We start from the raw sequence: 13792 nt of genomic DNA, 5'->3' as shown, positions 1-13792 counted from the left end.
AATCGTTCAAGAGCTCCTGGAGTAAATTCCTTTCCAGAGTGATTTGCTCATTTCAGGGACCTTCCTCCTCTCTCCCCCACTGAGGGACCCAAAGCACAACAGCGCTGACTTTGCCTGTAAGCCATTCACAGCTCCGAATTATTTTTCCCATCCCCCTGTCGGTCTCGAGTGTTTCCTGAAGGTGTCTGAGCCCGATTCACATTTGCAGAGCTGCAGGAGCACCCAGCACAGCTCAGCTCGGGAGCCCTCCATGGCACCCAGCACTGGGATCCCAGCGGTTCCAGGGCTGTTCCTTGCATTGCTCCAACCAGAGCTGACCATTCTCCACTTGCAAAAACCCAGTGAATAAAACTACACCAAAATTTCCTGTGCTCCCACTCATCTTCCTGCACATGCACTGTTTCCTACAAACAACAACAAGCAGAATTAATCGCATTGGTCGTTATTCTGAATCCAGGGAATTGAGACCCCACATACCTTTTCTGGAATTGTGATCATTTCTAGAAGCAGCAGTTCCCAGAGGCATTTCTCAGAAGTTGTTGGAGGGGAATCACAGGMTACTCGGGCTGCAGCAGGGAGACATCACTGCAGCTCACACAGAATGCTTTGTATAAAATMAAAATATTTCAAAGCAATGAAGGGCTGGGTTTACATGCAGATCAAATGGAGCCCACATGAATCAAAACGACAGCCTCAAAGAGAAGCAAAAATAATAATGTTTAAATTCATAAATATTCTGATTCTTTCTTTTTTAACTGCAGGGAAATAAGGCAGTGATACTGCAAATTCAGCTAAAGCTTTCCAGATTTCTCCACTTGGTTTCTGCTTTGGAAGGCTGGTGGTTGTGAATAAATGTAAATTAAAAACCCACTGCACAGATTAGTTACTGTGATAAAGATCGATAAATACAAAAGCCTTTCACATACAGATGTGCATATTTCAATTACTGATCAAATGTAATTGAACTAAATGTCCTGTTTTCAGATCATGGACTCCGTTTAAAACAATCCCTGCACTCAATTTAAAGGCCACCCMAAAACCCCAAACCCCACACTGGCACTTTCCACTGTCCAAGAGGCCTCTGCTCCATCCTGGTGGGTCACAATTTACAGCTGAGACACAAAATGCCACAGCTGAGGCCACACGTGGGATTTCTGTGGGCCAGGAGATGTTTTGGTACGTGGGATTTCTGTGGGCCAGGAGATGTTTTGGTACGTGGGATTTCTGTGGGCCAGCAGATGTTTTGGTGCGTGGGATTTCTGTGGGCCAGCAGATGTTTTGGCACAAACACGCCCTCGAAGAACCCCAACAGCTCTGGCTCTGCTCTGCTCTGGGAGTTTGTCTGATCACTGCTTCCCACCCTGTTTGCAGCACAACAACATTCCGAGGTTCCACCTGAGAGTCACAGCAGAGAGAACAGGGCAGGAGCCCTCAAGTCAGCTTTAACTGAGGCATTTATTCATAATATGGGAATCACCTCTTCAATCCCACGGTGTCTGGGTTAAAGCCATCCAACACACTTTGCTAGCAGCTACAATAAGGATTATTTTTACCTTTCCTGCCCCTTCCCTGCATGGCAGTCACCGTCAGCCTCAGTGCTCACCTCCACCTGCCCCTCCCGAGTACACGGATGTGTTATCACAGGAAACAATTCCATTTGCATTTCTGCTTTGGTTCAAACCCTTCACAACSAAGAGCACTAACTCTGCCCCTTTCMCCTTGATCTGCAAACACTCCTGAGAATCAGCAAGAGGCGATCCTGACTGCTCTTTTCCAGGTTTGCCCCAGGTTTTCCCAGGCACGTTCCAGAGCACATCCATCGCTTCACCATGGTGTGGCAGCCAACACCAGTGAGTGAATGAGGCTGCCCGAGCCTGCCACAGACAGCTCTGGAGTTCTGCAGAGAGAACAAATGGTTGCTTTTTGCTCTTGGTTTTTCCTTTTCTTTAGGGAAACCTTTACATGCCTCTTTTCACATGCCTGTTCTAAGGCAAAACATCAGCTGTAAAAAGTGAACAAAACCAAAAGAAATAGACTCCAGACTAAGCATCTTTGCCTGTATTTACTGTTGAAAGTCCTGGTAGTTGTGAGGATATTTGGGTTTTTCCTTTGTAAACGAATTTCACATACAGGACAGGTTGGTTTGTGGTACAGGGCACAACACCACTCCAGGGGTCCATTTCTATTACTGAGCCATTAAAACCAGAAAAAAAGTGATGAATGAAACCAAACCCATGCCACCACATATTTYAGATTTCTGTATTTCATCCATCATTCCCTGATAGATGGACACTTCAGCTGACCCCACTGAGAGCAATGCAGAAGCCTGGTGACTTCAGCAAGTCCAATGTCGTCTTTGCTCGACAGTCAGCGCACCATGATGCTGTAGGAAAGTTCAAACTTTTGCCATGTGAAAYAAGAGCATTTATTGGGTAAATCAGGCAGCATATGAGTAAAAATAAAAGGARTACATTGGAAGCTGGGGAAGCAAATCCCCCTGTTCTGCTTGAGCTCAGCTCCTGGCATCACCTCTGTGACATATCTGCATGATGGGAATAGCTGACACAGCAGGAGGAGTGACAGTGGTTGAGAAACATTATAATTACCAAGRAACAAGAAATATTGATTTTATAAGTGCATATTTGCATCTAGTTTTATTGTAAACATTATCAGGCAATTTTGCCTGGTTGCTTTTTTCTTATCTGAAGCAAGCAAACTCTCCAACAAGCTCAACAGACTGAGATCAACAGGTCATATTTGAGGGAAGAGATCTGCCTGACAGCAATTTCTGATTTGAGAAGTCTCACCGGCCCTCAGTGATACCCCAAGGACAATATTTTTTTCACATTGCAGATCCTGATATGATGAACAAAGCCAATCAAATATCTGCTGTAGATTGATGCAYTTTTTAAAAACAGAAACCCTCAGTACCCACAGCACAATCTCAGCAGCAGACATGTGGAAGAGAGAGCTAAAACAGAATTATTTTGGATAATTTCAGTATTGCAAAGAAGTCTTGTAATCTACCACAGGAAAATAGAAACTTGGCCATGAATTATCCTGCCTGGGCCTGCAGCCACAGTGTGAAGCACAAGTGAGCAGCCTCTAACTCATCAGGGTCCCAGAGGTAAAATGGGAGTTAAGGCTGCACTGACATTACTCCTGAATACAAAATGTAAGAAGTTAATGCTTTAGAGAAAAAATTCCATTTCCCCTGTTTGCCTCAGGCTCTCACAGCCCCTGTGCTCTGTGCACCAGTGGCAGCCTCCAAAGGATCCCCATCATTGCTCCATCTCCCTAATTAGAGTTTACCTGCTGCAGATTACAACATGGGATTAGCATTAAGCAAGAGCTGTCCTGCTCACCCTCAGCCTGGTCCTGAGAAGTGCTGAGCAGCATAAAGGGGAGTTTTGGTTCAGCCCTTCCTTGTAGGGAGGCTAAAACTTAGTGTCTCCCATTTATAATAATGAACTCTCATACTTTTTTATAGCTCGAGGTTTGGGAAGGTTTTCCATTTCCTCCATAAATCAGACCCCAAAGGAATCACTGTGTCACTGAAGAAGGTGTGAGATCAGCAAAATCACAAGAAATGCTTGTGACCCTGCAGGGCACAGCCAGAGAACTGCAATGGCAATGCCATTGTCAGTGTCAGCAAGATAAACCTGGGAAGGCACTGCTGGGACAGACGGAGCACAGACCGCACTGGTACCAGTATAGACTGCACTGGTACCAGTATAGACTGCACTGGAACTGGTACAGACTGCACTGGTACCAGTATAGACTGCACTGGAACTGGTACAGACCGCACTGGTACCGGTATAGACTGCACTGGTACTGGTACAGACTGCACTGGAACTGGTATTGATCTGCACTGGTACAGCCTGCACTGGTCCCAGCATTGATCTGCACTGGTACAGCCTGCACTGGTCCCAGTATTGATCTGCACTGGTCCCAGCATTGATCTGCACTGGTACAGCCTGCACTGGTCCCAGTATTGATCTGCACTGGTCCCAGTATTGATCTGCACTGGTACTGGTATTGATCTGCACTGGTACCGGTACCGCCTGCACTGGTACAGCCTGCACTGGTTCCAGTACTGATCTACACTGGTCCCAGTACAGACCGCACCCCTGCACGGACTGGCACCGAGGGAGGGACAGTGCCAGCGCAGGGAGAGTGCCAGCACAGGGACTGTGTCAGCACAGGGACAGTGACAGTGCAGGGACAGTGTCAGCTCAGGGACAGTGCCAGCGCAGGGACAGTGCCAGCACAGAGGACATTGCCAGCTGAGTTCAGGTGCACAGACATTTGCACAGGGGCTTAATGTTCCTGTGGGTCAGGGATGCATCTGCCCTGCACTGGTGCCAGGGACACATCCCCCCTGCATTCCCCCCGATGCCAAGGCAGGACAGGCACAGGCCAGGCTGAAAGGAGGGTTGGGAGCAGAAGTGCAGTGTCACACTCACGGTGAGAAAGGGATAATGTGCATTTCCCATCCTTAAAGCCTGTCAGGTGGCGAGGCTGCTGCAAGGTTCAGTRATTTTGGTGTCCCCAAAGCCCCGCAGTGGTGCTGGCAGCAGGGTCACGCGTCACAGATGGGGCAGGGCTGCAGCCCGCTCTCGTTGCACGCCGGGCACCGCAGGGCTCGGTAGGACTCCCTGAATCTGTCTGCCAGCATGGAGAACTTGCTTCCATGGCACAGCGAGCAGGGAGCACAGCCCGAGCCTTTGCACTGGGAACAGCCGTGATCTGCATCGTCCTCCTGAAGCTGACAGAGCAGGAAAACATCTGTTAGTGGCTGGSAGGTATCAAAGTCAACAACATTCCTGAAAGATGGAAATTCTGTCTTCTGGTCTTTCCCATCACAGTTGCTCCTGACATACCACTCTGCCAATGACAATCAATTCTCCACAGCAAGGACTTTGACAAAAAGGTTCCCATATGCTTGGGGACAATTTGTAGCTACTGCTAGAAAATGAGAATTCAGGTGACTGGGCTAATAACACAATACTCCAAATTCATCTTTCTCCTCCACATAGCTCCACCCATCCTCCTGTCATTCCTTACCACACCATTTCCACTCTGTAGCCTGAGGTTTGTGCCACGCTTCATTTCTTCAGGGATTTCTCTGCCCAAATCACTCATCACCACCATGCACACTTTCTTTCAAGCTGTTCTTTGTGCCTGCCTCTCTGCCAGTGTGCCAGGGGGCCTCTTTCAAATCCCACCTTGAAATTCCTGGGAGCAGAAGGACCACATTGACCTGTGCTCAGTATGGGCCAGGTTCAGTTCCACGAAACTATATCAGCACCACATGACATCATTGGCTTTTGTGGGATCAAATCATGGGCAGACTAATTGGGATTCTGACCAACAAAGATTCCCCCATGAGAAAGCAAACGTAAGGCACAACCTTATTTCTGCTGATACTAAAATTTTAGCCTGCAGCAGTCTCAGCCACAGAGCAGCTGTGTTTTGCTTTGTCAGACTGGAGAAATTCCAGGCTCCCTGATCCCACCGGGAGGGGTGACAAGGATGGACCCAGCCAAGCTCTGTAAATGCCASTCATCTCCAGGGGAAGAAATCAGGGGGGTCAGGAGCATTTGGAACCAGCACTGGTGCCTCCAGAGCATGGACTCAGCACAGTGTGGTCATTACCTCTGAGAGAAATGAGGAACAAAGGGATGGTTTTTATGCAGATGGAGTTAGGAGCCTGACACAGACATGGATGGGGCTTGGATGGTTTGACCAGGGCTGAGGGTAAAAAGCACTTTCCATTTTCTCTTACCTCCACATACTGGTTGCAAGTGATGTCATTCTCCACATCTTTTATATGTCCACCACCAAATCTTTCTTTCCTCTCCCGGTACATGAATGTCCAGTCATTTATTCCCTCAGTCTGGATCATTCTTCTCATGAGCTCTTTCTGATCCATYGGTGCACGGATGATTTTCAGGTTATTGGTGTAGATGATGATCTTGCCAAAATCTACAACTGGAGAAGTCTGAAGAAGGAACTTACCAGTCTCCCACCAATATAAATTCACTCTGAAAACACTGATGGTCCCTGGGCTTCCAGAGAGCATCCCCTCCACTAAGCCAGCTCCCCTGACAACCACCAGAGCATCCAGCTGTGGAGGTACAGCCCTAATGAGTGAATTCATATTATTTTCTATTTTCTATTATATATAAATAATATTTTCTATTATTTTCCTATCATTTTAAAGCTAAACTTGGCATGGTCAAACATTTTCCTGAGAGCAGCATGCTGCTGACCTGGTCCCCCCTCCCCGTCTGTGTCGCATGGAGTTACTGGGGCCTATTGTTTTACACWCTCTTCACATTTCACTCTGTGTGTTTGTGTCACGGAGCCATACAAAAGGAGATGTTCTCCCCAAAAATGCCCAAAGTCACAGCAGCTGCCATCAGGTGCCTGGTGCTCTCCTGGTGCTCTTGGGGACAACATCAGGGGGAGGCAGGGGAGCACAAATCCTCACACCTGCAGAAAGGGGAGAGCCTCATCTGTGACACAGACACGGTGTCTCCAAACACCAAGTGCAGGTTGATGCAACACAAACTGTCTGAGCAGTGTGGTTACTTGAGGTATCTGTGGCTGGGGAGACTGGGGAGGGAGAGGAGTGTTACCCAAGCATGCAAAACAAATTAACAGGGCAGATAAGATCACAGTACTGCACTTTCTTTGGGCAGGAGAGATTCATCATGGTCTGATGTTTTCAGGTAAACTACATGTGCAGTGTATTAACAGGTCAAATATCAGTTATCTGGGTTTCCCACAAACAGCTTTGATGAGCATGAAGAATTAACAGACTTTCAGTGCGTTCAAATCGTGGCCTTAAAAAGTATTTACACAGATTGCACATGTAGTGCCTCTTTATTAGGACTAAAGAAACACTTCTCTATCAGTGGCAATAATTGTGGCTGTTAAAAAAACAGCCAGTGAAACTAAGCTGGGATTGCCAGAGAAGCTGAAGTGGAATCCTGGCTATCAGAGGATGATACCTGGTACCCTGACCACAGCGCTGCCTTTCTGCCAGCTGAAGTCACACTTTAGTATTTTAAATATACCTAATTAACATCCTCCTTACATCTGACTGATCTAAATACGTAGGACTGCTATGTACAGATATCAGTATGTATGGAAATGCTCTATTTTACCCTACCCAGAGCACAGATGCAGATCAGCTCTGGAGAAGCCAGAGCACAGCTGGAGCACATCTGGCAGATGCTGTTCCCTCCTGCCCGCACTGCTGCAGACCCCGAGGATCCTGCCTCGTGTGGCAAATTCAGCACACAGAATTCCTGCATTACAGGCTGCAGATTTACAACCCCCCTGTTCAAGTGCTGGCCTGACAAAGCAGCTCTGTCTGTTTGAGGCTGCAGTGTCCCTGTCCCTCCATGACTCTGAGCAGGTTTATTCTCAAGCTGGACCCGCGGAGGGGCASCCTGGCATCACTTACCCTGCAGTGGCTGCTGCCAGGCTGGCAGTCGCTGAGCAGGGGCAGGCTCCCTGCRAGCCCGTGGGTGTGATCCTCTCGCACGATGCTGATCCTCTGGGCAGTCAGCAGCGTGGGCCAGCAGAAGCTGCTGGCAGCCAGCTCCCCGGGCCCGCACAGAGGATCCTCGGGCTCGAAGCTGTGGCGCACSGAGCGCCGCGAGTGCTCCTTGGCCGGGGGCTCCAGCTCCTGCCCATCTTCATACACTTGTTTTAACACTCGCCCACTGTAAGATGAGGATATTTTGAACCTCACCTTGCGGGGCCGGCCGTCGTGCCACTGGCTGAGTTTCTTCTGGGGCTCATCATCCATCATTTGGRTTTCAAGCTGCAGGTCCTGGAGATCAGCTCCAACAGCTTTGGGTCCAAAAGAAAACACTTCCAGCTTCCCCCACCGCACGATGCATAATTCARGGTTTCTAGTGGTTCCTCTCATCTTACAGCAAAACTGACACCACTGCATTAAATATTGATAGAAATTCWCAAAGAGAAAATGTYRGTGGTAGTGAAGCCAAAGGCAGGTKGGTCAGTGGGAGCCAGGCTGGWCACCACAGGAAGAAAGGAGTTAATCTGGAAGGGGAGGATTAAATAGGAAACTCTGCCCATGTTTCTGAAACCATGGAAATGTTTCTGCCACGTGCTGTGATAAGAACTACCCCAAATAGATCATCCCAATAGCTTTTCATCATTTTCTGACAAGGTAAAAAGTTAAAAAGATGAATTCATAGAAAATGCAATCCAGCCTTACAAATTGCAAATGTGAATATTTCATCTTCCGTTCTCATACGGAAACCCTGAGAGCACAAAACTCAGTTTCATTTTAAATTCATTTGTTCCTCTACAGGTTGTGAGATSTGATTAAGATTTTCTCTCTTTAGTGCTCAATCCCTATTTGTAATTCTTGATGCCTTTTAGGGCCGTTTGGACCATTCTGGGTTTGTCTTTCGTTTTCAGGGGAGAGTCGTCACATCGTGCATCCCCAGCCAAGGGATTTCAGTTCCCAGCAGCCCCAAACCTCCATCCTCAGGCAGCAATCCATGCCCCAGGCTCCTGCCCTGACAGCCCATCCCCAGAGCTGCTGCCTCRATGGTCTCTGTCACAGTGTGGTTTGGTTCCTGTGCCCATCCCAGGCTGGGCATCTTGCACTCCTCTATCCTTTCTAGGGTAAAACAAAGGGTATGTGTGGTACAAAACAGATCTGCAGGGTAACTGCTGTCTGGGTTTTACACATCTGCCAACACCTACTCAAATCAAGTAGGCCCAACACAAGTTAAAATCCCTTTCTCTTTTTGAGTTCCAAGACTTTAGCAGATATCCACCATTACACATCAAGTGGGATTTTGCCTTAGCAGGGTGCAGGCAGAGTTAAGAGAGTTAATTTAACTTTCCAGTTCAAACCCAGCACTTTTAAAGCTTCGTACTTTTCGTTATGTCTTTTAAAAGTTTRTTGATGAAATCCTAGGATGACAGTTTAGAAGCTGCCTGTGAATAATCCACCACACAGACCTTCCACCAACCAAACAGTGCCACAAGCAGCTCCTGTCTCAACAGATGCCACTGGTGAGGGTCCCTTGGGCTGCTGCAGCCTCATCATRAGCACATGTAAAAAATGTGTTTTGTACCAAGAGAACAGGCCTGAGCACGCCTGGGTAAACACAGCCTGGGAGACGCCCTTGGCATCTCCACAGCACTACTGTAGAGCTCATACCAGGCTCCCATCCTATCTCACACAGGAGAATCTCACTTTGTAAGAAAACTGATTTGCATGAATCACACTCTACTCTTGCTGCATTCACTTGAGAAGCCTGATCCACCCCTTCCCCTGTGARCCTTGGTGAATTGAGCCTCAGAACTGCTGCTTTTCAAAGGGTCCCCAGCAGCCACAAATCACACTGGGTGAGATACCTGAACTGCAGGTCATTCTCTTTTGATTAAGGGAACAGTCAGASAGGAAAGGAAGTTCAAAGCAGCAATGAGAGAACATAGCATGAGCACCCCAGTGAGCCAAACAAAGCCACTCGTGGCTGTACAGTTACTCACAGCTCCAATCCTGTGGCTGTACAGTTACTCACAGCTCCAATCCTGTGGCTGTACAGTTACTCACAGCTCCAATCCTCCCGGCCCTGTGTTGTGCTGCTGGAAGTGCCCATCCTCTGCAGGGCCACCAGCCGGGTGTGAGCAGCCCATGGCTCTGTCCAGATGTGAGCAGCTGTGCCTCCTGTCCAGGTGTGAGCAGCCGTGGCTCTGTCCAGATGTGAGCAGCTGTGGCTCTGTCCAGGTGTACCCAGCCCATGGCTCTGTCCAGGTGTGACCAGCTCATGGCTCTGTCCAGGTGTGAACAGCTGTGGCTCTGTCCAGATGTGACCAGCTGTGCCTCCTGTGCAGAGTCACAGCTGGGGAAAGCTCCACTGGCTGCCCAAGATTTTGCTATTTTGCCTTTCTCAGCTGTTCTGAACAAGTCGAGTCACTGTTTCCATGATGAATATCCCAGCTGGGGTCTYTGCAGGCAGTGCTCCATTGGGCCATCCCCAGCAGCACCGTGACCCCYGGAGCCCTGCGGGGTGCAGAGTTCTGGGGGTGCACACACGGTGTGGAGGGTGCAGGGTGGAGGAGTCCCCACCACCCACACAGCCCTGGCAGCACAGAGCAGCCCCCAGCTCAGGGGCCAGCGGGGGTTTGTTTCCCACAGCTCGCACGAGCTTGACTAAAAATATAACAAAAATAATTTTGCATTCAACAGTGAAATCATTAAGTTTCACGACCTGGATCATCACAGCACTATATTTGACTTCAGACTCTGTTCCACTGCATTTTAATGACATCTGTCTTTCAAGCGTGGGGCCTCTCCTGCTCACAGCAGAACGGGAAGGGTCGGGGAAGCCAAGGCAGAGGCTCTGCACAACAAAGGGGCAGCTCTTGCCCTGAGGAGCACAGCACACTGTGTTATATCCACTGCAGCAAAGCTGGCTCTGTGCAAAGCAGGGCCGAAAGAAGAGCCGCAGTGAGCTGGACTTGAGGCTTTGAAGGCATGTTTCCACCTGCAGGTTCTGCTGGAAAATATTTTGTTGTGCTGTGCTTCCTCAGAGCAAACGCTGTCACCCTCCTCTCTCTGCACACAGCGGCAGCAAGCGGGATGGGACAGCCCTGCCCTGCTGCTCACATCCCTGAGTGCACAGCATCCTGGAGCGAGCTGCAGGACATCAGCCATGGCTCCCAACATCTGTTTGGACAGAAAGAGCAAGGCTGGGAGGGCACTCACAGACACCACAGCCACCGCTCCCTCTGGCCGGGCAGCCTGCAGATTTCACCATTCCTTGTGCCAGGACATACTGGCATCTGCAGCTGATGTGAACCTGAAAAAATACAAGTATTCTGCTAATGACTGCTCTGTAGTTTCCTAATCAGCAGCATTGAGACAGTCTCAGCTGAGACTGTTTTATACTTGGKCCTTACAAACTTGTCCACATGAGCCAAGATGGAGAAAGCTCTGCTTCCACTGTCTCTAATCTATCTCTGCCACCAGCTCTGAGCAACTGTAATCTTTGATCTGACAATTCACATCACTTCATTTTTTAAATGAACAATTTCAAAAGTCAGTGGGGTTCCCAAGGATCTCCCCTGTTCCAAAGAGGGCTGAGGTCTGCCATCAGTACACCCTACACAGGCCAAGGGAGTGGGACACTGCAGCAATGAAACCAGCAGCCTCACACACACATACAGCAGCTAAAGCCAGCCTGGACTCAGCTCAGGACTGGATTCCCTAAGGATGTCTGTTATGATGCAAACATCTCCTTTGGAGCAGACATCTAACATCTCCTGGGGTTCTGAGCACCTAATTAGTTTGAACTAAGGTATGATGTCATGCTGCATCATCTCCCTYCATGAAGGAGCTGACAGGGTTTCCTTTGTGCTCAGCCTCCTGTTTTCACAAAAACGCCAAAGTCACAAGTTGTTTAAAATTCTGGATGCTTTAACACTCCACTGAGCTGAATTCACAAGTCATGAGGATGCACAGACACAGAGCTACACAAACACRCTGTCACACACACCACGAGTTCACAGGACTCCATTTTTCTAGGAATCCAAGCTAAGAAAATTTCCTTCAGCAGGCACAAGGCAGGGCCTGCCACACATTCCTGGAGGCTGAARTCAGTGGGAGGGGAGGACTCCCAGCAGCTCCAGGAGAGCAGGCAGGCTCCATGATGAAAGCCAGCTTAYTCTGCAGCAACCTAAGTAAGCACAAAAATCCTGAAGTCACAAAGGAAAAAACAGAAAAAAAACTTCAAAGAGGAAAACTCACAGGGGCTGAGTTTCACCTATGGAGCAACTGTCCCTGGGCTCGTCCTGAGAGCAGCAGCACAGGGGACCAGAGCCCAGGAGAACACACAAGCAGAGGGCAAGGAACAGCATGGGCCCTGCTCATGGTGCAGGGGCACTGCCCATCCCACCCCAGCAGGTAACGGGGCACTGCCCATCCAACCCCAGCAGGTCCAGGGCACTGCCCATCCAACCCCAGCAGGTACAGGGGCACTGCCCATCCAACCCCAGCAGGACATGGGGCACTGCCCATCCAACCCCAGCAGGACATGGGGCACTGCCCATCCAACCCCAGCAGGTCCAGGGCACTGCCCATCCAACCCCAGCAGGTACAGGGGCCATTCACAGTAGCAGGATTTATAACCTGGCAGCAGCACTCACTCACGGCCAGAAGCACCTGCACTAAAGGTGATGCAGCCTTGCAAACACTGGGATCATTTGCATCTCAGTTTAATTAGGTAACTGTAGCCCCATGTCTTCTGTGGTCAAACCTGTATGGATACCAGCTTCCAAAGGCCTGGGAGGWGCTSTTTAAGTTCATATTAYTTGGAAATCCCRGKTTCTCRTTGTGTTAGAGAATTAAAACTGCATTCCTGCAGGTTCAGCRCTTATCAGGCAAATCCCAGAGAAGCAGGATGATGTGCTTGGTGTTCCGTGGTTCTGCTCTGCACTGCAGGGAAAAAGGAATAAATAAACCAGATAGCCCAGGGTTGGTGGTGGCACTGGGCACTGTCTGCTGGGGGCCAGAGCCATGGGCAGCTCCAGCCTCCAAAGGGGAGCAGGGGCTGCCCACTGCCCTTCCCTCCCTGTGAGGCTGTGCAGCTCAGAGGTGTCAGAGCCTGTTCTGTGTCTGCCCCACAGTCTCACCAGCCTGGTGTCAGCTTTAGTCACCCCCATTCCATCCCGCCCAGGTGCAGGGACCAGGCAGCAGGAGGAGGAAGAGGAGGAGGAGGAGCAGAGGCAGAAGGAGGTGGCCCCGGTGACCTCCCCAGTCACAGGGAGGACACATCCATCCTCTCTTGCTGTTGCTCAGCCTGGTTCCACCGCCAACTACTCCTAATGACACTTCAACAAACACACAACAATCTGTCTTCATGAAAATCAGTGAATAAATTTAATTTAAAAATACTTCTCTATTTCTGGACAGGCACCACTCTGCTCCAGCTACTTCAGAATCAGTTGAAGCCTTCACAGTACTCAACAGCCAGACTGCAYAAGGCTGCAATGGCAAAACACAGCATTCAACCCTCTGTCAGCTTAATAAATAGCTCCCTTTACCCCTCTTCTTATGAAGTTTAGATGGGGTCTCAGTGTCTGGCTTCTATCCTCCGACTGATCTGTATGTACCTGAAAAGGAAAGGGAAAAAAGGGAAAGAAAGGCTGAACCAGCCAGCTCCCAGAGGGTCTGTCCCTTGTGTGCCCCTGGGGGCTGGGAGCAGGGAGGTGGTTGCCTCTGTCCACCAGAGGGGACGAGCTGTTGGTTTGAGAGGTGGAAAATGTTACAGACAATTTTCTCTGCTGGCTGCAGGTCCCCACACTCTGCACATCCCTGCAGAGTCACGCTGCCCTAATTATGTCTTCAAGCAAACACAACTTATTTACTAAATGTGCCGGGTTCTGCCACTGGAACCAGGCTGAGTTCAGAACTCATGGAGCAGCCCTCCCCATGGCCAGTGGACACTGGTGGCAGGACCAACCATCCTGTGCCAGGAGGAACATTCCCATCCCAGCCCTYGGGGTCTGGAGGCACAGGCAGGTCCTGCCACTCGCCCCTTTCGGCAGCAGCGCTGGGCTCTGCGTTTGTGGGTGGGTGGGAGGATGAGCTGCCAGCTCAGATATATAATCTGTAGCAGCTTGGAAGAGGCACCCCCTCTYCCTGCCCTCCAGGAGCTAAAAACAGTCTGAAAGGTCCCTCTTCCCCCGGGAAGGAGGCATGTGGCATCCACTTGCATGGTGCAGAGTG

At 49.6% G+C, this 13792-nt stretch overlaps 1 protein-coding gene across 1 annotated transcript; it reads right to left on the bottom strand.

The window, feature by feature from the left end:
* Positions 1–4384: 4384 nt before the first annotated feature.
* Positions 4385–8027, bottom strand: GRXCR2 (glutaredoxin and cysteine rich domain containing 2). Its single transcript, XM_057383449.1, has 3 exons — positions 7478–8027; positions 5789–6004; positions 4385–4768 (listed from the first exon to the last, which is right to left on the bottom strand). Exons 1-3 carry the CDS (start codon positions 7973–7975, stop codon positions 4583–4585), a joined length of 900 nt encoding a protein of 299 aa, XP_057239432.1. The 5' UTR covers positions 7976–8027; the 3' UTR covers positions 4385–4582.
* Between the last annotated feature and the right edge of the window lie 5765 nt (positions 8028–13792).

Source organism: Malurus melanocephalus, unplaced genomic scaffold (assembly GCF_030028575.1).
Source record: "Malurus melanocephalus ecotype Western Australia unplaced genomic scaffold, MMel_1.1 scaffold_633, whole genome shotgun sequence".
Lineage (NCBI taxonomy): Eukaryota > Metazoa > Chordata > Aves > Passeriformes > Maluridae > Malurus > Malurus melanocephalus.
The sequence above is the reverse complement of the archived record's forward strand: the minus strand, read 5'-3'. Positions and strand labels throughout refer to the sequence as shown.